Below are 26,668 nucleotides of genomic sequence, written 5' to 3'. Positions count from 1 at the left end.
TATAGAGATGAAAACCGTGTTTCGAACTAAGCTGTAAATATGTTTTTTTCTACCTTAAAAGTGGACATTTTAACATGGGGGTCTATGGAGATCTGCTCACTTTTGAAACCAGCCTCAAGTGGCCATTGGAGGAACTGTAGTTTTTGACTCTTTGGATCATTACTCTTCAGCAGACTCACTTTCTGGTTCAAACATAGATGGTTGAATTACTTCCATTTTGTAGCACAATTTCACCACAGAAGAACTTCAAGTAGGTAGACTTTTTGTTGTATCTCACTGCTTATCTGCTGCCTCTGGACTCACATTATACTGCTACTAACTACATTTGACCGCCATATCTGAAAACAGATAATCAGTGTACAACATGGACCACCAGGTATTTAATATATATCTATGCTTTGTGCTACTAAGTCAATGACTATGAGTAATTTAACCATAAAATATCCACAATGGTACACCGTACAGCCTGCTTGCATTGTGAGGTTATCACACACATTCTATGTTTTTTCCCCATTCTGCGTTGTTCGCAAAAGAAAGCCTGCTATATAATGGATCTGTGTAATGTGTCTTTCAAGGCCAAACTACATCTACGGCTATAATCTCTGCTAAGAAGACCTTGTAGTTGGATCGTGTACTCAAAGCTGGTAAGGCTGCTTTCTTAACACTGATCTAGACTTTTCTTTTCTCAAAGGAAATGATTATTATGTTATAGAGGTAACTGTTACTGCCCAAGTATAATGACACCAGTACAATCAATCCATTGGTAGAAAGTCAACAGTTTCACACTATTTTTACGGTTGATTCAACAACAATCACGAAACTTTCTTCATTCTTGCATCACATTCTCCACCTTTGACACCAATGAGGTCACAAACAAGTCAGGAGTGTTACATTTTATTTGGTCTTATCTCTTTTTGAGCTTTTTTTTCCTTTGTTTTTTTTCCACAGGTTAAAACCCATTATAATAGTCAAGAGAAATAAAAACATTTTTCACATACTGTATACAGAAATAATCCTCTTGACGCACAATAAAAACAGTTGATTAGGCCCAGCCCAGTGCGAGATTTCACAAAAATGCAACAAAAAACGAATTTTCAAAGCCCGACGACTTGCAAAAACAAAAACAAAAAAACTCCAACTCGCATGAGCAGAGGCAGATCTGAGAGAGATGTAAAAATGGCTGCCAGGGCAATGCAACAGTTGTGTTATCACATCGCCGAGGTTGTAATAAAAGACAAAATAGACATAGAAATTAATCTGGAACAATTACAATAAAAGCAAATAGATACAAAGACGGGGAGAAGGTCAAGTGTGTGCTACTTTAAGGTAGCTACAAACGCCTTTTCTCCATCTTAGCAGTTTTATGCACATAAAAATTCAGTATGGGTGCCTCGAGGGGACGTCAGGCTGCAATTTAGGTTTGGGTTTTTGCTGCAATGTACACAAAGAACCGAGTTTCTGCTACACAAACACTGGGGAGCGCAGACAAATCAGATTTGGTCAGATTGGAAGAACTGGAATGTAAAGTTAATCTGCCTCATGTGAAGCACCCATACATGCATCTTAAAAAACTCCAGTGAAAACCTAAAGAAAAGGTTTTGTTCATATGAAATCATCCTAATGTAGACTGCGTCCATGGCCATCTTGAAAGAGAAATAATCCAGTGTGTAAAAAGATGGCCATTTATAAATATCCACTCCCCCCCCCTGTATAGAAATGCTGTGAATGTTCTTAGCAGGCTGGTGGGAAGCTGTCAGAAGGAAAAGCCTTTTACAGTACTGTGATGCTGCGAGTTGAAGAGATTCGACCAGTGAGTCATGGGGATTTGTACCATCCAAAACCATTTCAAACTGCCTGCGTGGATCATTTAGAGTTCAGTTATTTAAGCCCAACCATGAGCACCTGAAAGAGACCTCCTGCTGTTAAATACCCAAAAGCCTCAGGCGAACACTTTACCCGGAATTATAGCTGCGCCTCTGAAGACGTTAATCAGGTGAAATGTCAGACGTTTAGTCACTTAGCCGATCATTAAATTTGTTTGCATTGATTTGCACAGAAATACTGTTGGCAGCGCTAAACAGAGCGGTGGCGCCTTTATCCTTCCCGCCAATTTCACTGGATTTTGGTTGATTTTTTTGGTGAATGCTCTTAAAGAAAATATCAGAAGTTTTACTGATATATATGTAATCACTTTAGATATTTTTAGGATTTTTTTTTTGGAAGATTTTTACTAATTTCTTGAAAATATTTACAAGAATTTTCTTGCCAAATTTAGTTTTTTTTTAAACTTTTAATGAATTATTGGAAGTGTCTCCCTGAAGGTTTTGCAAATTTTCAGAAACATGGGGAATTATTTTTGCTGAATTTCCAGATTTTTTTCAGACAAGGAAACAATATTTTTTGGTGCCCATAAATAAAGACAACAGGAGGGTTAACAAAAATGCCAAAAAATACCAACTATTCCTTCTATAAGCAAACACTGCTGAGCAGACGACAATAAATCATTTTGTGCTTTCTATATTTGACACACAAGGCCTGCTTAGTCAACCAATTGCTTTGCAGCGCACTCAATCGGCACTCCAGAAACAGAATTTTACAGACTGAATGGTTTCTATTTGAGGAAGATCACAAGGTAATTGAGTGTCAATAGCCGGACAGAACAATAATCACAAGCATGGGGCTGTTTTATGTTGTCGAGCAGAGGGAAGGGATGAGAATGTGGGCATTGGACTTAATAACCTCATAGATAAAATCCATGTTTATTTTCTAAACAGAGTGCCAGCTTTCAGCAAGAGCCATCGCTGTAGTCTGGGAAGCGAATTGGTCTTTCTTTCATAGCTCCTATTGATTCAGTTTTTGCTGCTGCTGCTGGAAAAAAACAGACAGCAGATGGTGACCTTGGATGCACAGACTGAAAAGAATTAGGAATAATATTCACAGTTTCAGAGAGCGCTTACACACCTGGTGGCAGCTCTCGCAGACATGGCTTTTGTCCACATTCCTATTGGGATGTGCAGTTGCTGTACGCCTGACGAAAGGTCATATTTGATCATTTGGTCTCGGCCTATTAAGGCCAAACAAAGGCCTGGGCAGGTGTTTCGGTTTAATGCGAGCCAGGACGAGCAATAATGCGTCTGCGGCGCTGACAGCCGGCTATAAGACAACCGAAACGAGGCTGAAAACCAGGCGTATTTGTAACATCCACTTAATTGAACACAAGCAAGCAGAGGCAGCAAAGGTGATTTAGGTGAAAGCCACTGAAATGCCAGGCCATCTATTCTGTCGTTTCAGAATTCACTCTTCACTGACCTGCCAAGAGAAAATTTCATCAATAAAAGTAAATACAACACATGTTCAGCCAGAGGGTGTTTTTTTTTTTCCCATCCAGCCTTATTGAATCATTCTCCAATTTTCTCTGCGCCCATGAGGGAGACAAACATGCTCTAACTGGAATTTAAGAAATAGTCAACTTCTGACTTGACTTGCTGACTTCCTCAGAGTCAAACACTAAAAACGGGGATGTTTACGTGCACACTGCGCTCTGCTACTTTGGGTAATATGGGCATGTAGACTATTAAATGTGATTCTTTTCCTCCCCAGTAACCGGGGTTCACATGTTTCTATTCCAGAGCTCAGTTTACCCATAAGGCTGTGCAGTAATAAGATTCAGCCTTTCGCCAGCAACACTTGCCACCATGTTGTCACAGTCACACACTGCACCTCGATTTACATCTTTTCCCCTGCGTCAGTCACTTTTGACACATTTATAAAAAGAAAAGAACCAAATCACACTGAACTATGTGCACGATGTCAGAAACTACAGGATGGAACAGAAGTCAAACTGGCAACATGTAAAAGTAAGGAAGCATGACGTATTTTGAAAATAACGGAAATGGAAATCTGGCCGATTAGGTTTTATGTCAAATGTTAGCTTCCGCTAGGTAGCCAGGTGACAAAATCAAGCATTCAAAATTGTATCATCTCTCCGCAAATGCAGTATTTCTTTTTATAAACTATCAAAAACATATACTTTTGAAAGACTACATTGTAAACAAAGGCGACAAAGCACAAACCCCATGAAACTAAAAGGAACACAGGGGGTAATTGTACTATCTTTGACAGGATTATATATCCACTGGCACCACTGTTTTTTAAAGCTAACGGTATTAGTGTTTACATGTTTACTACTACAGCTGAATCACTGACCTAATGAAGGTAGATCAGATAGTGAGTATGCGAGTTCACGTCTCTGCTGTTTACAAAGCCAAATTAAACCCCAATGGATGGCTGCATTAAGCTTTACTTTCCACTTTTGCTCCTTCGCAAAGCTAATAACTAGCTTGCGACATGTTCTTTTATTTTATTATTCTGTGTAATAGCTCTGATTTCCCCCCTCTGGTACTCTAAAACACAACCACCACTAACAAATAGCCTCTTGGCATGATGAGGGTCAAGGCCTTGCATTTCTCCATTGTGCAGTCTGATTAGAATTCATCCATGTAGTGTGTTGACCGTTTGCTATCTACTGATTAGGGGGCAACGGTGTGAGCTTGAGCTTTGAATTAGGATCATGAAATCACGTCTGTTCCCTGTCACCGGTGGCCAGATATCAGTCCCGCCTTTAGAGGATTCGGTTCCACTCGTCTTGTCAGTTTGTTCTCGGTGATTTGCGGTGACGGACGGGGCGACGCCTGGAAGAGCAGGACGTCACGATCAACTCATCGGGATTTTCTTATTGGGGTGCCGGCTGCCAGCTCCGGCTGACGAACGGCAGCTATGGTTCCTAAATCTGACAGGCAAACCCAAGAACTGGACATCCTGGTCCACAAAGTGCTTCCTAAAAATGTGTTTATTCCCTCAGCTGGCAAATTGTCAGATTCAGATTACACTTTAATAGATGAGGCTGGGGTGTTTTGTTTATGCAAGCAGGTACTTAAAGTATTCTGACCTATTTTCTTGGGTCTTTTTATAGGATTGAGGTTTCTCAGCACCTCAAATGAGCTACTTCCAGAAGTTATAACCAGAGGGGGCAAGCAATCCCACTCTGACTACAGGTAATAATGTAATTACTTGTGAAAAACACAGTGATTTTAGGTAGTCAATTACAAAATGTGCTTTTCGGCATCAGGTCTGAGGGAAAATTAAAGAGCACCGAGCGAACGCACAGACAAGACATGAGTGGCAGGTTGGAGTGGATGCTTGACACACAGAGAGAATCTGTGACAGAAATAATCTGCCAGACGTTTCAATCATCTCAATTTCCTTCATGTGTCTTTTTCTTTTTTGCTCACAGAGCCGTGTTGACAATAACAGCTACCCAAGCGTAACGACTATCAGAAGATAGCTCTCGTGGCTTTGTGTGTTGACACGAAGAGACGAGGCAATAACTCATCACTTGTCATGTCTGTAAAATGTCGGTGGCGGGGATAAGAGAGGGGAGGAAGGTGGGGAAGGCTGCCGAGAGAGACAAGTTCTATATTAAACCTCTTAGATCCATCGTGCTCGTGTCCAGGTAATGGCAGGTGAGTCGGACCAGAGGTCAGCATCAAGCTTTAGACGAGCAAAATTCAGGATCATCCACGACAGATGATCCTGTCAGATTCAGAGTGGTGGCCTACATGTTCTACCCGTTTGTTCAGAGCATTGGATAGACTCTTTCTTCCCCTCATTGGTCAGATATCCAGGTACAGGCTAACCGCATAGACCAGGGGTGTCAAACATGCGGCCCACGAGCCACAAGCAGCCAGCCAGAGGGTCCACGACTTTTCAAAAGGTAAAAGATACGCAGAAGATACTAACTGCAAATTGTAAATCTGACAATTTAAAAGTTGTTTTGATAAATACTAGATTGTTCATTGTTCTTTTGTAATTTTGTCTCATTTTAGTCATATTTTGTCTTGTTGTTTGTCTTTTTTGGTTGACTTTTGGGGTTTCTCTCATGTCGTCGTCATTTTGTGTTTCCTTTTTGTCTCGCTTGTGTTGTTTGTCCTATTTTTGTCATTTTGTGTTTTGCTTCATTCATTGTTTTGTCGCGTTTCCTTTTTTTGGGGGATTTTTTGTCTCATTTATGTCACTTGTGTCTTGCTTTTGACCATTGTTTGTCATTTTGTGTTTTGCTTTATTCATTGTTTTGTGTATCATTTTGTGGGTTTTTTTTGTCTCGCCCGTGTTGCTCGTCAATTTTTTTGTTGTGTCGTTTCTCGCTTTTGTTTGTGTAATTTTTTCATCTTGTTTTTGTCATTCTGTGTCTTTTTTTGTCATGCCTGTGTCGTTTGTCCCTTTTTTGGTCACTTTTTAACTATTTGTCAAATTTTTTGTTTCTTTTGTTGTTTAGTTTCGTGTTATTTGTCCCATTTTGTTTCTCATTTTTGTCATTTGGCATCTTGTTTTTGTCATTTTGTCTCATTTTTGTAATATTTTGTCTTGTTTCTGCTGGGTTTTTTTGTCTTTTTTGATCATAAAGTTAAACACTATATTGTTCAGCTCCAGAAACCTGAGACTAAATGTTGTGTTCCTTTGTAGACACTCTGTGATCTGGAAGTTTTGATGTGTAAATGACAAACTAAGGCATAATATTGTTGAAATTGAACTTACTTCTCTTCAAAAATTTGAGGTTCTTCACAATGTTTTGTAAAAAGAGAGTTCATTAAATGCACCTTTGTGCACTAAAACAAAGGAAAAATGTGGAATTGTCATTATTTATAGGTTGTTATGCTGTGATTGTACTGGTCCGGCCCACTTGAGATCAAATTGGACCAAATGTGGCCCCTGAACTAAAATTAGTTTGACACCCCTGACATAAATAGCTGCTGCTTTTCTATCCGTGAGCATCGATAAAAATCAAGCAGACCCTCAAGTTTAAAGGCTTCAGACGAAATGTTTCTCACAAATTTAGATCCCACTTTTTTCTACAAATCCAAAAGGGGTTTATACGACAATTTTGGTACCTTTTTAAAGCAGACAATTTGACATTCACTCCTACTTCCCTCAGCAATTGCCAGGTGTGCGGAGGTGTGACAGTAGGCAGTGTTTGAACTCTCTCAAGCTCCCTTTTCTCCTTCTTGACACAACCACTTCTATCAGTTTTCAAACTGCAATACTAGGTAAATGCTTTCTAGAAGAGTCACAGTGTGCGATACCCGTTTATATGAATTGACGACAAGCTTTTCTCCCCTCCCTGAAGTCGAGCCCTGCAGAACGGCTATAAACTTTCGCCTTCAGATGTAGACAAACTAGCTCATTTGAGGAAAAATTCGAATGAGAATCTCCGAGCTCTGTCTCTTTGTTACCGCTGCACACATTAAAACTCCTGTTCCAATTTCCAACAAAATTGCCTCAATAAAAATGAGCACTCCTCTGTAAATGTACTCTGTCCTAGAACAAATGCCATTTCCTTTGCCCCCTCGTATAAAACCCGACCCGAACGCTGTGCAGCGTCAGGACACAACTGCCCTCGAGAAAACTTCGCAGCGAAGCAGGGAGGGAAGTAAGAAGAAAACGAATGAAAGAAAACTATCTCCCCACATCACCTGAGGGGCGAGAAGGCAGAAAAAGGTGAGCCTTGACAATGAAGATGAAAAAGAAGTCCAGTCAGCAGCCGTAGCCAGTGGCAACGGAGAGGAAAAGAGGCGAGGACAGACGGCTCTTTGAAACACGAAAAAGGCCACGGCTTAAATCTAGATGTAAGCTGGAGCAGGAGGCGACTCAATACCTTGCCCGGAGTATGCGGGGTATTTTTTGTAACATCGGGGGCAAATTAATTAACCAAATATCTGAACGCTTTGTTAATGCTCCCTGCTCTTATCAAGAGGCTAATTATCACTATCAGCTTCCTCTGTTCGTCAGTAGGATTATTAGGCTCATCACAAAGCTTTCCCCCTTCGGAGACGAGGCTTTCACTCCTCGGCAGAACAAAGCCGGCATTGTCTTCCGATGACACCGTGTCAACGATGAAGCCGATCGGTATTTGTACGTCATGGCGTTTCAGAGAAGCCGAGGTTGGCGGGACGAGTTTTGTGCCGTGAGTCAGTGGGTCTCTTTCAGCTGCTTGCATGCTTGACCTACACTTGTTATGTTAATAGACCGGATCAGATGGTTTTGGGGAAAGAAAAAAAAAACACCCTTTGATACTACTTAGGAGTTATTCACTGCTGCACCTCCACCTGCCTCACGCTGTGCATTTCCCAAGACGATTTCAGAAAAATAAAACCCTGAGAATGTGCCTGGACATGTTATATTTAGCACGTAGAATGATCTTGATTGCTGCTCTGCATTCTGGTCGGTTGTACTTCCCACAGGAACCTGCATGATCTTTTAAGCAAGACGAAGGGAGCTACTGCTGGTCTCGTCTTGCACATCAAATGCCATAACCTTGAAGAAATAGTTGGGACAATTTAGGAAGTAGGCATATTATCTTGGAGTGGACCTGAATATTCAGTCATTATGGTGTTGTCGGAATATTAATTTTGAGATCCGAATACTTGGATTCCCGTGCTCGAATATTCGGATATTCGTCATTAATTGGACCCCAATATCCAGAGCCGAGAATTTGCTATTATCTTATGAGTTAGATGAGAAGATCAATACCACTTCTTCCAGATGAACCCCCGAGCGCCTCTAAAGCTTATTAATTAGCGCATCATGTCTCGTTAGTTTAATCTGCACTAAAGCATTGAGTTGTTGTTTATGGTGGGGGGAGCAGCAGCTTCCGAGCCTCATCTAGTTGCCTGGCAACCTCATAGTGACGACCATGACTGACCAGAAATTACCGCAAATAAACAACAAATGTGACGCGTTAATGAGCGACCTTCAGAGATGACGGTTTGTGGATTGTTTGTCCTTTGAAAAGCTGGACTCACCATTTGCCCCTGATTTCTACAATGTTAAACTAACCCGTCTCCAAGCTCAAAATGTCGTCGTCGCCAGGTGTCAGAGGGGCTTCTTTCTGGATTCTATTTATTTGGAAAGTAAATTTGGTTCGGGAGATACAGCAGGGAAGATGGGACTAATGAAAAGCCTGGAGAGTGGTGCGTTTGTTCTGTCGGGGAAAGAAATGTAAACCGAAACTGTGTGATTACTTTGAAAGACAAACGGATTCTCACTGAAGCTTCCATACCCAAGTACTCGGCTGAACCTTCCGACAGCAACATGCAGGTGGTGATAAGACAGTATGGATAGTATTTAAGCAGTTGATAACAGAGGAGTTCTGTTTAAATACCATCTGTGATTGTCTCAACTGTCTCTGTGCTGTCCTGTGTGTGCAAACCCCCCTCAACCACACTGGTCTGGCACTGGATGGAGGTAAAAACAACTTATTTGCAAACACCCTTTTGTCCCAGCCCTTACACTGTCGCAGTGGCATTCTTTGGCATATGAAGGGAATGCAGAGGGCTCCCCCGTCTTGTTTCCTGTGCTGTGTCGCCTGCCAGCCGAATGAATCTGTCCAATCCCTGGCATTTCCCGGGGAATGTGACTGGAATGTTATCTGCTTCCAAGTGGAATGCCTGGGTCACGGTTTTGTCCTGGATTTCACCAGCGGCCTAGAATATCCACTCTGAGTGCTTTTTCTCCCACAATGCAACAGGCAGACGCAGTTTCAAAAAGAAAGAAAAAAAAAACAAAAACACAGTAAGCTTTCCTTGAACAATGAGTCTAGACATACATGCACACGCACACACACAGACGACATCTTCTCACACCGCAACGCTAAGCTGATTTGCAAATTTAAGCCAAATTCATAGCATCTTCCCTACGCACCAGATTAACCATTGAAGGAACCTTGAAAAGATATATATTAAAAACACTTCACGAAATAAGGCACTCCAATTTTCCATTGTCCTGAATGCTTTCAGTCTGTAGAGAGGTAGAGGCAGATGAAGCTGTGCAAGTCGCCTTATCCACCTCTGCATTGTCACAATGCTTCAAAGGTAGGGAGGGGGAGATGAAAGCGGGTGATACGAGCAGTCTGATAGAATCTGAAGATGGGACTAGTGATCTGTGCTCTGCTCCTTCAAAGGGATCAAGAAGCAGAGATAGAGGGAAAGAACGAAATGGGCACCCGCTATTGGTTCACAGGCGGCTATCCCACGACTCAATGTACCTCCTTTCACTGGCTTTCTGGTTTCCAAAGCAGCAGGCTGATGTAAACACAAGACCTGCGATGCCTGCGATAAACCTCCCTCAGCGGGTTGATTGGCGAGTGTGCGTTCCAAATCCGTGTTACGACGTTGGACATTGTAGTGGGAAAAAGGTCCTGGACTGTGTTCCTGTGATTTAAAAAAAAAAAATCGCAGTTCTTAGCATCCATTAATGAAACGTGGCACAGGCAAGGCTGGGTTTAAAACCTGTCGTCTCTGAGTTGCGTCGGGGACTTGAAGGGTTTGAGCCCCAGTATCCTCCGGGGGTGAGCTTTCTCTTTGGTGCCGTCCAGGGGCTTGCTGCAGGCCGCCCAGCCGAGGTCAATGAGAGGCGAGTCGGCCGGGTTGATGGGCGCGATGCGGAACGAGGGCAGCGTGGGCGAGCCGTTGGTGGAGCACGGGGCGGAGCGAGAGGTGGGAAAGGGAGCCGAGAAAGGGTCAAAAGGGGAGGCGGCGTCCGAGCTGCTCGAGGGGTCGGCCTTGAGGGCGAACGGGTCACAGTCCGGGGAGGGGAAAGGGTCACAGTTGGTAAACGGGTTGGTAGGCGACGGCTGATAGCACAAAAGGTTGCTGTCCGAGCGGTTTGGGCTGCGGCCGCCACCTGAGTTTCCGCCGCCAGCCGAGATGAAGCTCCAGGGGTCGATGCGGGGTCGGATAGGGGATGGGCGAGGCCGAGGAATGACACTGACCTCCAGGCGGCGGGTTTTGGGGCTCAAAAGGGCAGGATTGGGGTGGAGAGAATAGGGCGCTGATGGCTTGTCGTCAGAGTCCTGCATGTCTTGGCACAAAGGCAAGTCCAAAACTGGAAAAAAAAGAGGAAGAAAATCACATTAAAGGGGTACTAGAGCAATTTACTCTTATACTTCTGTAGGGCTGAGGAACTTCAAAGAGAAAGAGGAGTGTCCAAAGCAAAGAAGTAGTAGTTAGAACCAAGCAGCCAACATGGAAGTACCAAAATCTGTCATTCCTCAACTGTCCACTTGAGGCTGACTCCAAAACAAGTCCATTTCCATGGACCACAATGTTAAAATGCCCAACTTTAAACAGGAATAAACATGCTTACAGCCCTGTACAAAAAATACTTTTGTTCTCCACAACTTCATAGGAGTGAATATTCATATAACTCACCTGTTTAAGTTGCACAAAGGTTAAAAGTTACAATTAATTAAGCGCATTGCCATTTTTTTAGCGTATGGAACAGACTTTTGCATGGGCTGCCTCAGCTTCACTTACTCATTTTCGTATAAACTTGGAGTTAAACCTTGATACACTTTTGCACACAGGCAATAGCAGACACAATGGACGCATCGTTTTTGATATTATGCAACTTTTTAGTTAACTCAGGGCTCTCCGTTCCGTAGACACATGTCTACATATTCTGCACCTGCACAGTACTTCCAAACATGCTCCTACTGCCTACGCAAAACTGCCGCTAAACTGATCTTCAAAACTCAAGAAACCCACTTTGGGGGTTCGTCCATCTTTACATAAAGTTGATGGTTAGGATGGATACCATATGGGCAGCAGATCCCCAGCTTGATTCCCAGCCAGCAGAAGCATTTGCTGCATGTCTGCCTGCTCTCTCTACCTCATCTTTGCTCCACTGTTCTACTGAATAAAAGCTCACATCTCCCAAAATAAATCTTTAACTAAAAAGAAAAAAAAAACAGAGCAGAAGAGGACAGGATATTCTGACTTTTAGTCCCTAGTTAGGAGTATTTTCTGTCAAGTATCTGAAGCCTCGGACTTTCCAAAGCTGCTCCAGAGCCAAAGATCACAGCTGAGGCTTCATCTGTAAAATCAAAGAGTTTCTACACAATATGAGAGAAAGGCTGAGTACTCAACATATTAAACATCTTCATCATCTTTCTTGCCTGAAGAGGGTTTAATTTTTAATCTGCAAATGGCTGCTGTAGCACTGCCCTGCTGCACTGTTAGCGCACTCCTATCCAACCGGAATTCTTAATAATCCACAAAACACATAAACCTGTTTGATGAAACTGATCCAAACAGAAATATGAAAGCGGTACATTATTGTTGCATAAAGAAATGAAACAATTACCCGCGCAGAAAGCAGACGCAATTAGTCTAAATTAAGTGCAACATAGCGCTGTGAAACAAGTTGACAGAGCTGCAACAGTAGCAAACAGAAAGTGTAAATTAGCACTGACAAGAACATTAAACTCAGAATAAATCAGCCTGAATGAACATTTGCCACTTCCGTATGTGACGCGTCTGCCAAATGGCATTATTTACATCAACAGAAACTCTCCAAGGCTGCTAAGCTTTTCAGCCGACAAGAAAAGAGCAATCAGGAGTCACATGAGAGCACAAAGAAACACCAGCGAAGGAATCCTCTGAATTCATCTCCCTCTCTCTTTCAAGCACACATTCACCGCCAGCAACCTCGTGGCAGTCTGTCTATGCATCTGAGCCTGAGTCATTACAGTCAATAAACATAATAAGATGTTTAGCTGAAACACTCGCTGTTTAATTATGTGCAGCTTTTGCTTCTGTGTTTCTGATGTAATGAGCGCATGCGGTTCGTGAGATTACGGTTGCTACTCAGCGGAACAGGCGAGGCATGTCTGCTCGGTACCTGGGGGCAGAGCTGTAAGAACCTCTCTGTGGAGAATCCAAGGCTTTGTGAGTCAATCGGACCAGATATAGAGTGTGAAATGTTACCAGAGGGCACTCTTAAAGCCCTCCTAAAGCCCACTCGCTCTTAAAACAACCAATGCTCACGCCTCCGTCATTATGGTGCTAAACTGTGCCAGTGCTTCCAAGAAATGCATATCAGTCTTTGGAGAAAAAACACATGAGTATACTGTAAATGAATTTGCTGCTGATATGCAGATCATGTCTGCTAGCATGACGCAGGAATTAAGACACAAAAACATGCCACACGTCATAATTTGGAGGTAGAGCAGAATGCTAATCAGTCCTGAATGTTATCTCTCTTTCTTTTTTTTTTTTTTACAGTCACGTATTTGTCCTTATGAATGGCACCTACACTTAGCATGCCTGCGTATGCACGCTAAGCTCCAGGCAAACTATCTGAATAAGTTGCCAGAAAGACACCACAGCAGCAGCAGCAGCGAAATCCAAAATAGATTATCGTCAATTTTGAGTCCACTGTCTGTCTGAGTGACCTCAGCTGTGTCGCCCCATGTTTTGCATTCATCTTTAACTTTTGCAATAAAAGAACAGTCCGTGTTGAAAAGAGAAGAAAACAACAGAAGATTGGATGCTACCTTTGCTTAGCAAATATTAGCAGTGAAGTATGGAGGGCCAGCTGTTACCTGAGATATGCAAATAAGAGGAAGGAAAGCTTTGATGTAAATGAAAAAGCTCGAGCTGCACTGAAGCCTCCCTTGTGCCGGAAAGATCTCGCTATAAAAGGCACAATAATAATTCCGCAAGAACTGTGAGGGAACATTGTCATGCTGAGGAGGTGCATTATTCAAGGTAAAAGCTGGATCCACATTTCAGCGTCGGGGCTCCTGGAACACGCTCAGTGATCCTAAGGGAATGCAGATGAATCATGCAGCTAGATTAAAAACCAAATCATTGACCAGATCAGGTAAGTGGTTCAGTGATTCTGTATAGTACTTTTGTTATGTGGGAGGATAAGACAAGATGAATCAAAATTATGTTGGGGCGCTCAATAGATTGAGCAGGCGACCTATAAACTGGGGCTACAGTCCCCTTTCAGCGATCATGGGTTCGATTCCCACCCATTGCCCTTTGCTGCAAGTCCTTTCCCCATACTTTTCCCCACTTTCCTGTCTTCCTCTCACTTTGACTGTCAAATAAAGCTGCAAAAACTAGATGGGATGTTTTGCTTTCCAAACATTATACCTCCAGTTAGTAGGACAGACTGGTCCTTGAAAGGTGGCAAATGGATTCGGACTGACCTAGCTGAGAAGTGTGCAGACCTTGGCTGGACCTCCTCCTCCTGTCAGCTCTGTGCTCCCAGGATTCACTGCTCAGCTCCCCGTTGGTGGAATTAGAACTGGGGGTCCATTCGCCCAGGTTGGGCCTGTCGTGCCGCAAAGGGTTCCTGGGACTCTGGGGACTGTGCGGCGTTTGTGGCGTTTGCGGCGTCCGATGCCCGCTCCTCTCGCGGGGGTTTGGCGGAGGCGGCGTCAGGGGCAAAGGCTTCAGTTCTTGGTACTGCAGAGCTAAATCCAACAGTGGTCTGGGTAGAGGCTCAGAGGTGGAGAAAGTGATGAGATCATCCACTACTGGGGGGTCTGAAATGAGGGGCTTAGGGAGGGAGATCTCAAGTTCGGAGTGGGTACGGTCATCAAAAGAAGGGGGGTTAGTTCGAGGGGGCACCCTTGGGGGAATATCCAGACAGCGACCTAGTCCTACGGAGGCCAGGAGGGAGCCGCCGTCCAGCAGGGCCCGGTGGGTGCTCTTAATCAGCCCACCGAGAGAACCCCTCTCGGGCCTTGGGGAGCCAGCCGGGGAGGAACCCCCTTCCTCGCTGCCCGAGTCTCCCTGAGGTAGAGGAAGCCGCAGGCTGTCCTTCACTGAGGAGCCTGCAGAGAGAGAAAGTTTCATAAAGACAGAAGGAGAAAGAGACAGAAAAAGAACACTCAGCATATTTATTATTCATTTAGCATCTATTTATAATTCACACTCATGCCAATGTGAATCATCACGGTGGATAGCGGTAGACGTGTGGTTAGGCCGTTGATGGAGGGCGTCGGATACCGTTCTGAGTCCCTCCAGAGGGAGGGGTCGGCGTGGAGGGTCGGTACTCCTCAAAGTCATCCTTGGACTCTCCGTTCTCATTACTGTCTGACTCCAGGAGCTTGGCTCGCATCGACAGACTGAAAGCAACACGAATATTCATTAAAGCACGGCGCTGGATTAAGCAGAGTAACTGTAAACGTCTACATGCGTGACATCCGGCTGTACCTGCTTTCCTGGGGACTGAGGCGCAGGACTTTGGGGCTTTTGGGACTTTTTGGGCTCTGGGGCCTCCAGTGGGTGCTCAACCTCAGGTCTCCATTGGCTTGTTTAAGAGAAGGGGCCTCCAGGGGCCAGACAGGGCTCAGACCAAACGTCCTGCTGTTGTCACTGGGGCTGACTGCAATGGGGGAAAAAAGCAAAGACAGGGTAAAATTAACACGAACTTGGATCTGTTCCATATGCTCTCACTGCTTAGCTGTGCTGTCATGAAGTGAGTATTTTCCTGCAATCATCTCCAAAACTCTGGCCTCGACTGACTCTAGAATTCATGAAACTTCAATGTGCTTCTTCTACTTGCATCTCTGCAAAGTTTAAGTGCTAATTTACTCCAAAACCTGTTTACAGCCGACACCATCGTTTAACAGACAACTGGTTCACAGGGCAGAAAGTGTGAGAAGAAGGAGCCAGAGTCAGCTGGGAGGAGATGAGGGGAAACGAAAAGTTCTAATAAAAGTTGCGATTGCACCTGCCAAGCTCTGGCAACACTTTGTGCTGCTAAGTGTGTGAACATTGTGTAAAGATTCAGTCGCATGCAGCTTCCTGTCAGAACAGCTTGCAACATACAGACTCCATCACACCCCTTAAAAGAAAAGCCTTCTCACCATAACAACCAAAACGCCTGTGAAAGAAAAATAGACGAGGGGAAAGATGAGAAATGGAAAACTTTGGTGTTTTGAGTTTTCATTTCCTTTCATTGGATTCCCACTTTCCTTTTCATTTCAGCTTCAGAAATGGGAACCGGTAAATACGCTCTCAGGATGGACATGTTGTCGTATTTTCTTTGGCCTCTCCTGTGACAGAGGCTTGGCTGATGCACTTTACCTCCCGTCAGTTTCCAGCACAATGTTTTCAAAGCAAGCACAGGAGTCAGGTGATGGTGTCAGCGTTTCAATTTCAGCAAGAACAGACTGTGGCTTCAAAGAAATTTCCCTTTTCCCAGCATTGTCCTCTGTAAACATCTTTATTCATGTCTCTTAAATACCCTCTCTGGTGAAAATCTAGTTGTTTAGCATGCCCATACGGCGTTTTTTATAAACTAGAAGACACATCATGAGTGAAACGCCCATAAAGGGGTGCAAAATGACCACAAACCAGTCAGAATATGACCAAAAAACCCCAAAATGAGCACAAAGACACATAAAACAATCACACCATAACGGACATAACATGCACAAAATAGCAAAAATTGACACACATGACTACAGAACACCACAAAATAACTAGGTACGACAGATAATTATCATACATCAAAATGATGAGAGACACACAAAGTGACGACAAAAAAATGCAAAATGACTGCAAAACACCTAAATTTATCATAGACAGACTGGAAACAGCCAGAAAGGGAAGCAAAATGACCACAAAAATGCACAAAATGACCACAAAAAGATCTTAAATGCCCACAAAACAGTCTGAAAATTATCAAAAAAGAAACAAAATGAGCACGAGGCAACACAAAAAAAAACACACAAAGACATAACACTACCACTAAAATGCACAAAATTACTACAGAAAAACATAAAATGACTCAATGAGATGGATAGTTACCATATAGAGACACAAAATGGCGAGAGAGACACAAAAGAACTACAAAAAACTGCAAAATGACCACAAAAACACCCAAAATGACCACAAACAGACTGAAAATGGCCACAAAAACACACAAAATGACCACAAACAGACTGAAAATGGCCACAAAAACACCCAAAATGACCACAGACAGACTGAAAATGGCCACAAAAACACCCAAAATGACCACAAACAGACTGAAAATGGCCACAAAAACACCTAAAATGACCACAAACAGACTGAAAATGGCCACAAAAACACCCAAAATGACCACAAACAGACTGAAAATGGCCACAAAAACACCCAAAATGACCACAAACAGGCTGAAAATGGCCACAAAAACACCCAAAATGACCACAAACAGGCTGAAAATGGCCACAAAAACACCCAAAATGACCACAAACAAGCTGAAAATGACCACAAAATGACCACAAACAGGCTGAAAATGGCCACAAAAACACCCAAAGTGACCACAAACAGACTCAACATGGTCACAAAAACACCCAAAGTGACCACAAACAGACTGAAAATGGCCACAAAAACACCCAAAATGACCACAAACAGACTGAAAATGGCCACAAAAACACACAAAATGACCACAAACAGACTGAAAATGGCCACAAAAACACACAAAATGACCACAGACAGACTGAAAATGGCCACAAAAACACACAAAATGACCACAAACAGACTGAAAATGGCCACAAAAACACACAAAATGACCACAAACAGACTGAAAATGGCCACAAATCACCCAAAATGACCACAAACAGGCTGAAAATGGCCACAAAAACACCCAAAATGACCACAAACAAGCTGAAAATGGCCACAAAAACACACAAAATGACCACAAACAGACTGAAAATGGCCACAAAAACACCCAAAATGACCACAAACAGACTGAAAATGGCCACAAAAACACACAAAATGACCACAAACAGGCTGAAAATTGCCACAAAAACACACAAAATGACCAAAAACAGACTGAAAATGGCCACAAAAACACACAAAATGACCACAAACAGACTGAAAATGGCCACAAAAACACCCAAAATGACCACAAACAGACTGAAAATGGCCACAAAAACACACAAAATGACCACAAACAGGCTGAAAATTGCCACAAAAACACACAAAATGACCAAAAACAGACTGAAAATGGCCACAAAAACACACAAAATGACCACAAACAGGCTGAAAATGGCCACAAAAACACACAAAATGACAACAAACAGACTGAAAATGGCCACAAAAACACACAAAATGACCACAAACAGACTGAAAATGGCCACAAAAACACACAAAATGACCACAAACAGGCTGAAAATGGCCACAAAAAGGCACAAAATGACCACAAACAGGCTGAAAATGGCCACAAAAAGGCACAAAAGGCCCACAAAACAGACTGAAAATGAGTAGGTCATGTGATTTGATGCATGTGAGATGCATAAATATGTAATTCTGATGACCAGAGATTAGTTTTCAGAGGGAGTTTATTGCCGTCATGGACTACATCTTGCTAGTTTATTTCTGTTCACAGTTTGCTCCTCAGCTCACCAGCTGCAGTGTATTAATGTTAAGTCTGCTTGTTGCCCCTGTCACCCACTATCGAGAAATTGCTTCTTTTCTTGTACGACACTTTTTTCTTCAAAACTCCTATACAAGAAACGTCAAGACCCAGTGTTTAGCGGCTTCGTGAGGTTGTACTGACAGCAGCAGCATGCTGAGGGCTAGCAGGAATGATGTTTACAGTGTTCATCAGCTAGGTTTAACAGGCAAACATTTGCTAATTTGCAGTAATCAGAGTGTGCAGAAGAGGAAATCTGCTCGTCAGTCGAAGCGTTGGGAAAGAATGACCACAGCTAGAACAATTTCCTGTAGGTGATGAAGAAAATAACACACTTTTTCCTACAGATACCTCACAATTCTTATATCCTTTTGTTATGTGTTACTGTCTGTCAGACCCCCCCCCTTTACCTTTTGTTGTTTGCCAGATCCCTTGATTGAACCGCCTCTTGTTCTTTGTTGTATTACCCTCTGTTACCAATTAGCCACTCCTTATATTTACATACCATATTTTGTATCAATCACTGAGTCATTCTGAACCCCAACATTTGTAGTCTGCTCTGAAGAGCATATTTATATTTTTAAAATCTGCCAAAATGACACCTATTTTGTCCTTCCGACAGAACTAATCATGGGTGACCGTCAAATCAAATCAGACTATTTCACTTCATTCTACACGTAAACAATCAGCTGTAACCAACACTCAAATTCAGGAACTTTTGTTTGAACTGCAGGCATTGTTTCCCCACCACAGATGAGACGACGACAGATGCAAATTATAAACGTAAATAGTGAAATGTCCACCATTTTTCCACTATAGGTAACAGCTGTTTGCACTTACAAAAATGTTGCTTATTCAGTTTTATTCAAAGTCAAAATTCAACTTCAGTTTTTCTGTTTAATTATTTACGGTATTTCAACAGCGATATTAGACATTTTTTAACTCTATCTACGTCTATTCATGGTTGTTCTGCTTCTATAGAGGTGCAGGAATGTATATTGCAGAGAAAAAAGGTGTCCAGAAACTGAGAAGGTTTAACTAAGAGTAAAAGTCACCAGAGTCAATGCGGTTTATCTTTACCTAGCCATCCAAAAAGTCCCGGAAGCGCATCTAGACGACAGTGGTGGGACGACCCAGCATTCCTAGAGCTCTGTATGCTGTTATAGCTACAAGGGATAGCACTGAGATCATCCTATAAGCATATATATTTAGATTTCTGTGCATCAGAAAACAGAATTCGAAAGATTAAAAGGACCAATTTCAATCAATAAAGCAAACAATATCAGCCATATGACACAGACGAGCCTACTGAGATGCTAAATACGCTAACTATTACAATCCCAGAGTTCGAAAAGTCCCTGAAAATGTGGGGCGGTTTAATTTTCTTGTCATCTAATTCAGCAGAATGTGCCATAATGGAATCCAGCTCTGTGGACTAATGCAAATCAATTTGGCAGTTCTCTAGACAAATAAGTTTGGGAGGCCCCGGCGATAAATCACTGCTCGCTACCGAGAGGGCAAGCATAAATATCCACTAAACACACTTTAATGACAGGCACGCTCACGGCTTAGCGACCGCCATTAAGGGGAGTCATTAGGAAGTAAAGAAAACCAGGCTGCTGTTTAATGAATAAATGAAGCAGGCAGATGTTTTGGATTTACAAACCACTTTCACAGATAAATGTTTCACTGCAATTTGCGCTTTTATGTCAAACCCCAGTGGTAACTGTTGAGTAAAAAGCCTTTCATTGCCTGTTGCTGCACCGCAAATTTCCTTTTGGGATTTCTTGTTAAGATGCCCTGTGACCTGCTGGCTACGACTTTCCTCGAAGGGAAAGATCTCGAGGTTCGAGAGCCCGATGAGCAGAGGAGCGTTGTAAATCACCGCCGCCGCCGCAACCCCTTCCTCAACCCCCTTCTTCCTGGAGCAATGAAATCTCCTCTGCATATTTTTAATTCAGTAAACCACAGTGGTGCCTCTGCATGCATAGAAAACAGCTAAAAACATAGCTGAATGGCTCCCCCCGCTGCAAGATGGAGGTAACTGCAGAGCTACAGGGAGGAGGAGGAGGAAGAAGGAAAAAAAGCTGCCGAGAAGTGCTGAGAGGAAGTCAGATAATATTTGGACTGGAACAGACTATTGAAAAGGGAAAAGGGTGTGTGAGAGAGCAGGGAGGGAGGGGGGAGATAGATAGAGGGAGAGGGAGAGAGGGGGCCCACAGGGAAACAGGGGAAGACAAAAAGACGAGTGGGTGGTTGAGAGCACATGAAAGGAGAGACTTTGGAAACTGAGAGATGTAATGTTGCAACAGAAGGCAGCGTGTGCACGCAAGACGGGCAGAAACGTTACATTCTTTGGTTCCCTAAACGTCTCGGGAAGCGCGCGCACACGCTTGGAGCTGCACCTGTGCATGTGCCAGGAGGAGGGAGGAGGACTACTCACGTTGGATCGCACGAAAACGTGGGCCGAAGGAAGGCGAGGAGCCCGAACCCAGATCGGGAGAGTTCCGCCTCTTCTCCAGGCCTGGGGACGCCTGCACCGTGATCTTATGGATGAACCCTGCAGCAAACAAACACACACACACATACAGCACATGCGTTTACAACGAGATGTTTCACACACTGAAGAGCTCTCAGCTGCTCTGAAGGTTGCGACACTTTTCTAAGCTTCCTTATTTACGTAAAAATAGCCCGTGAAGAGATCCGTGGTCGTGGAAATTCAGCGTAACACACTGAACAAATGCCAGCGAGGATTGTTTTTCTCTGAGCAGGTTGTGTAACTTTCCGGTGCTAATTTCTGAGCCATGTTGGATTTGGGAGTTTATCTTCTACCTTGTGAGGAACTGCTTGATCTGAACATGTCGCTGCTCAGAACAAAGTGATGAAACCCAGGAGGTTTCAGGAGGGACAACTGTGAAAAACACTTCCTCTGAGGTAGTAATTTAGTGGGAAACAGCTTCTGCAAATTAACCGTGTAAGACCCGAATCTAGAAAAAACGAGCAACAAAATGAGCAAAAGAAGTCCAAGATGAAACAAAAATGATACATACACACACTGCTAATGTTGGAGTACACAGCCGGTGGGTAACAGAAGCCAAATATTTTAATGAATGATTCCCTCAAACAGAAATTTATGCCATTAAATTATAAACCTCAAATCAAAACTCACCCAACACCTTCTTCTTTCTTTTCTTAATTTCTTATTTGCACCTTTGGCTTACTTTATTCCTTCCCTATAATTAATGGCTGCTGTTCAAATTACTAAACTATGTTCTTCAATTTTACTTGCTCACTTTCAAAGGTACTGACTCAATTTGGTGTTTAACCGATGTATTGTTCCTCGACGAGGCCAAAAGAAGACGAGCAAGGGAACACTAGCAAAAGATAAGACTGAAAATGTAATTTGGGGGAATAGTTTGATTCAGTCGCTTCATAAATCCAGCGGGCCTCAGCTGCTGTACATTGGCACAATTGTGTACTTTCACTTTACTCTCTGCATCCATGACGCCATCTGTAAACACACCTTTTGCCCTTCTGCAGAATTAAATCATCGCATTCCAACCTCCGTGCTTCACTGTCAGGATTATGCATTCACTGCCAGCCAGGTGGATTTATATCGACCATCATCTGTTCTTTAGTTTAAGTTTAATCTGGTGGTTTTGTGCACAAGATTTCTTTTCATTATGCACCGTCCTTCACACTGTTTGGTCTGTCACAGAAGCTCTGATTTCCTATGATAACCTTTGTCTAAACCTGTCAAAGCTAGACTATGCAAATAGTGCGCCTGCAGTAGGCTGCTTTTGGAAAGACAGCCACTGTAGCTCCGATTGGTGGTATTATCACTGGTTCTACACCTCCTGATTACTGCAGCTTTCATTACTAAGATTCCACAGGTTGGCCTTAACCCTCCTGTTGTCTTCAATCATGAGCACCAAAAAATATTGTTTCCTTGTCTGAAGAAAATCCGAAAATTCAGCAAAAAAAAAAAAAATCCCCACATTTCTGAAATTTGCACAACCTTCAGGGAGAAAATTTTAATAATTTGATTTAAAAAAGTTTCCAAATTTGGCAAGAAATTTTTATACATTTTTTTTTTAAAAAAAGTAAAAATGTTCCAAAAAATAGCAAAAATGTTCCAAAAAAATTAGTAAAAATGTTCCAAAAAAATCCTAAAAATATCTGAAGTGATGACATATATATCAGTAAAACTTCTGATATTTTCTTTAAAAACATTCACTAAAAAATCCATCACAATCCAGCAAAACTCGCTGGATTGTGGTGGATTTTTTGTGAAGAAATTTTTTTTTTTAACATTTTTTTCCATCAAAAAATCTTGAAAAATTTCCCAAAAAATGTTGAAAATGTGGACATCAGAAATTTCACTGTGAATTTTATTTTATTTTTTTTTCACATTTTCAAACTTTAAAACGGGTCCATTTGACCTGCAGGACGACACGAGGGTTAATAGTGTATCTCCATATCATTGACACCTCTAGATTACTGCTACAGTTGCGTTTCCGCTGAGTTATAGCTGTTTATCGATCTTTTTGCATCCTTTATCATGTTTGCAATCAGATTTTTCAATCCCTCTTTTTCACGTGAAGCCATGATGCAAACATAGGAGGAAATACTTAGAAGTAATGCCCTTATTGAGTGGTGAATCATGTCACGTTTAAGTGCTATTGCACAGAGGTCTACAGTGTAAAATGTGACACCAGTGCTTTTGCTGGCTGTATATTTAGCCACAACACATACAGGACAGAACAGAATTTGCAAAGCAGCTGCAAAGCCTCTGCTAGTCAAGACTCCATTTCTTTTATGCCTCTTTTTGCTTTTTTTTTAGCGTTATTATTGCAGCAGCGCTCTCCAAAGCGTGCCAGACTGCATTTTGTTCCATACGCCGTTTGTGTCTGAGACAAATAAACCCTAAATAAGAACATCTAAGCATGTTTCATCTGCTTCTAGACAACAAAACACCATATATAAGATACTCCTGGGAGCAAAGCGCGAGAGGATGAAGGAAAAGATAATAATATCGGCGGATGGAGGGAGGATAAAAAAGAAAGGGATTCGGGCAGATATGGTTAGAAGGAGAATAAAAACACAGACGAGGGAGCTGGAGGGGGAAATGGGTGAGGAAGCTTAAAAAGAAAAAGAGAGAGAGAGGCTTAGAATGGGAGCAAGAAAGTGAGAGAGGCCAGCCAGCAGTGGATCCATGGACAGGAAGTGTCGAGGCGTGGTTGGCTCACTCTCCCCTCTCATCAACCCCCCACCACCACCACCACATCACCGCCCTGCTGCTGCTGGGAAAGGCCTAACCACAACACACACACACACACACACACACACACACACAGAGCGCATTTACGCATGCTTGCACAGCCCAAAATACACTCACACACACGCATTGGATGGGAGCTGCTGCAGGCCGGCCGACTTTCTGATAGCAGAGCATTCACAAGAAGCAGCGGTCAGGTGAGTGTGAGGCGGAAAAAAACAGCGAGCGGTCAGCGCAGATTTGTCAGAAAACAGTATTTGATGGAGCAAAAATTCAAAATCTCACCAAGTCTGTTTGTCTTATTTTTAGTCCAAATGTCTCATCCCACTTCATTTAAGATAAATTCACTAAACAAGCGACATTTCAGCAAGATAGAGGGACTTGTCTCAAGACAATGCATCTTAAATATCTTGTTAAGTCAAACAATCTTGAAATTATCTTGTTTTGAGTTGAATTCTACAAGAAAACTGAAAATAAGTTTTACCCTCGTTTTGTCCTGTGGGTCAAATTAACTCATTTTAAAGTTTAAAAATGTAAAAAAAAAAAAAAAAAAGAATATTTTCACAGTGAAACTTCTGATGTCCACATTTTCAACATTTTTGGGAAATCTTTGAACATTTTTTGCTGGAAAAAAATAAATTTTAATAACGTTTCTTTTTAAAACATTCACATGAAATTCAACTAAAATCCAGCGATTTTCTTCTATGGTGTGTTGTCCTTAAAGGCCAAATTATCAATGTACTTCTATTTTGAAAAAGCCTTTATTTTGAAGTTGTCACTTCCTGTCCGCTATTTTGACATTTAGCTTGTTTTCTGGATGCACAGCTCTCTACTTTGGCAAAGTCGTAAGTCAATAACTTCATTTTTGGACTTCCTGCTTAAGTTACAAGGATTTATTTAGATGCATTCGTGTTGTTTTATTTTGTTTTTGTTGCAGTTTTCACTCTGTTTGTCATGTGTATCAAGAGCCACAGTAAAAAAGTCAAGTTTGCTATGACTCGCGATTCATTTTGCTTGTTTGAGTTTAACTAGTTGGACAGCTGCAGCTTTTACCATCAGCATTTTCTCACCATCAGAAGAGTGTAACTTAAGCTTGGGAGTCATACACTGGAAAAAATGCCCTCTCAAAACAAGAAAAAAAAACGTATTTCAAGGAACTTTTACCTTGAAATAAGTGAAAAAAATCTGCCAATAGAAGAAGTGAAAAATGGCTTAGTAAGATTTCTTAAATTAAGATATGATATTTTAAATAATCAGATCTTAAAATTAGCTGGGAAAATTTATTTAAAGCTCTATTTTACCAGGATTGTCAAGCTTAGGTGCCTTAAACCTCCTGTTGTCCTCAATTACGGCATCAAAAAATATATTTGCCTTGTCGGAAAAAAAATCCAAAAATTCAGCAAAAAGTTCCTCAAATTTATAAAAAATTCCAAAATCTTCAGGAAGAAAATTCCTTAAAAGTTTCCCTTAAAAGTTTAACTTTAAAAAAATCCCAAATTTGTCAAGAAATAAAAATTGAAAAAATCGTAAATATTTTCAAAAAACAATAAAAATCTTCCAAAAAAATCCTAAAAATATCTAAAGTGATTCCATTATATCAGTCCATTATACCCTTTTTTAACATTTCTTTTTTGTCCACCAAAAAATGTTCAAAATCCCCCACCCCCACCCCAACTTAAAACTGTTTTCACTGTGAAAATACACATATTTTTCCACATTTTTTAAATTTAAACCGGGCCAATTTGACCTGCAGGACGACACGAGAGTTAAACTTATTTTGATATTTCTTGTAAAGTACAACTCAATACAAGATAATTTCAAGATTGTTTGACTTAACAAGATATTTAAGATGCGTTGTCTTAAAACACGTCCGTCCATCTTGCTGAAATGTCTCTTGTTAAGTGAATTTATCTTAAATCAAATGGGATGAGACATTTTGACTAAAAATAAGACAAACAGACTTGGGAAGATTTTGAGTTTTTGCAGCGTAATGAAGGTTAAAAGTTAGCGAATGTAGCACAATCCAAGGTGGAGTACAACCGGAGAATGTCAACAACGCTCGCCAGCTAGTTCTACGAAACGCTGTAAGTCGAGGACGCCGTAAACCGAGGACCCCCTGTAGTTGATGTCAAAAAACACAACACTCATTCACGCACCTTGGGGCATGCTGATCTTCTCGCCGTTCTTGCTCTTGAGCTTGTGCTTCTTGAACGTGCCCTTCCTCTTCTTGACGTTGGGCTTCTCCTGGTTCTGGTTCTGGTTCAGGTGCAGGATGAGGAGGCTGAGCTCGCGTTCGAACACGTCCTGCTCCCACTGGGCCAGCTGCTGCTCGCGCTGCCGCAGGAACTCTTCGTGGGACTTCTGCTCCAGAGCCGCTCGCTTCAGCTCCTCCTCACGGCATCGCAGCTCCTGGTTTAAGGAAGAAACGCGAGAGGATGAAAGCAGTCAGGAGGGCGCCCAATCACGTGTCGACGGAGGCTGTGCAGGTTTACGGCATCACAGAAAGAGACGCCGAGGAGGCTGTGTTTATCAATTTTTCATGACTCGCAGCTTTTATTTACAAGGCTTCTCCTCCAGGGATCGTAGCTTAAATACTGTTTAGATCAAATGATACGATACCACATCTCGTTATGCATGTTTGTGATATCTCTGTGTGGGGGAAACCACAGAGATTCTAAGCACAGTGGTCTTTTTGTGCCATCATTTAATTCAATCATGTGATCTTTGACCTCAAACAGTATGCATTATCTAAATGTCAAATGATTTAAAACTGCATAAAAAAGATTGTAAGACTTCAAAAAAGATGGAAAAAGGATACAAGAGGAAGCTACAACTTGGTGGAAACACAATCTGGAGGTACTAAACAAGCCGTAATGCCACTAATCAGAGCTGCATTGGTGATCCTAATAAAAAGAATCCATGGACATTTCATTATTTGTCCAATCTAGCTCCACCGTGACCAGAAGTCTGATGAATACTGGGACTGTCATGTTACGAATGAAAGGTGTGCTGACATTTGTTGCATTTAGTTCCAACTGTGAGGGATTTATTTTATAAATCAAAGTTTTGAGTTTGCATAACGGCAAATCACTTCTGCTGTGTGTCAACATTTATGAGACACAGATGCAAAAAAAA

The 26,668-nt window shown here is 42.1% G+C and overlaps 1 protein-coding gene across 2 annotated transcripts in view; it reads right to left on the bottom strand.

The window, feature by feature from the left end:
- Window positions 1-878: 878 nt before the first annotated feature.
- The window catches only part of LOC110962013 (mitogen-activated protein kinase kinase kinase 11), a 65,335-nt gene continuing 39,545 nt past the window's right edge, over window positions 879-26,668 (bottom strand). Inside the window, exons 5-10 of one of the 2 annotated variants that reach the window (XM_051943966.1) lie at window positions 25,690-25,942; window positions 20,699-20,815; window positions 15,066-15,237; window positions 14,859-14,977; window positions 14,075-14,683; window positions 879-10,938 (exon numbers count right to left, since the gene is read on the bottom strand). In XM_051943966.1, the coding sequence (XP_051799926.1) occupies window positions 10,337-10,938; window positions 14,075-14,683; window positions 14,859-14,977; window positions 15,066-15,237; window positions 20,699-20,815; window positions 25,690-25,942 (1,872 nt within the window). In that variant the 3' untranslated portion in view covers window positions 879-10,336. Of the gene's footprint in view, window positions 10,939-14,053; window positions 14,684-14,858; window positions 14,978-15,065; window positions 15,238-20,698; window positions 20,816-25,689; window positions 25,943-26,668 lie in introns of both variants that reach the window. The other variant, XM_022209853.2, reaches the window with a different exon arrangement.

Source organism: Acanthochromis polyacanthus, chromosome 23 (genome assembly GCF_021347895.1).
Source record: "Acanthochromis polyacanthus isolate Apoly-LR-REF ecotype Palm Island chromosome 23, KAUST_Apoly_ChrSc, whole genome shotgun sequence".
Taxonomy (NCBI): Eukaryota; Metazoa; Chordata; class Actinopteri; family Pomacentridae; genus Acanthochromis; species Acanthochromis polyacanthus.
The sequence above is the reverse complement of the archived record's forward strand: the minus strand, read 5'-3'. Positions and strand labels throughout refer to the sequence as shown.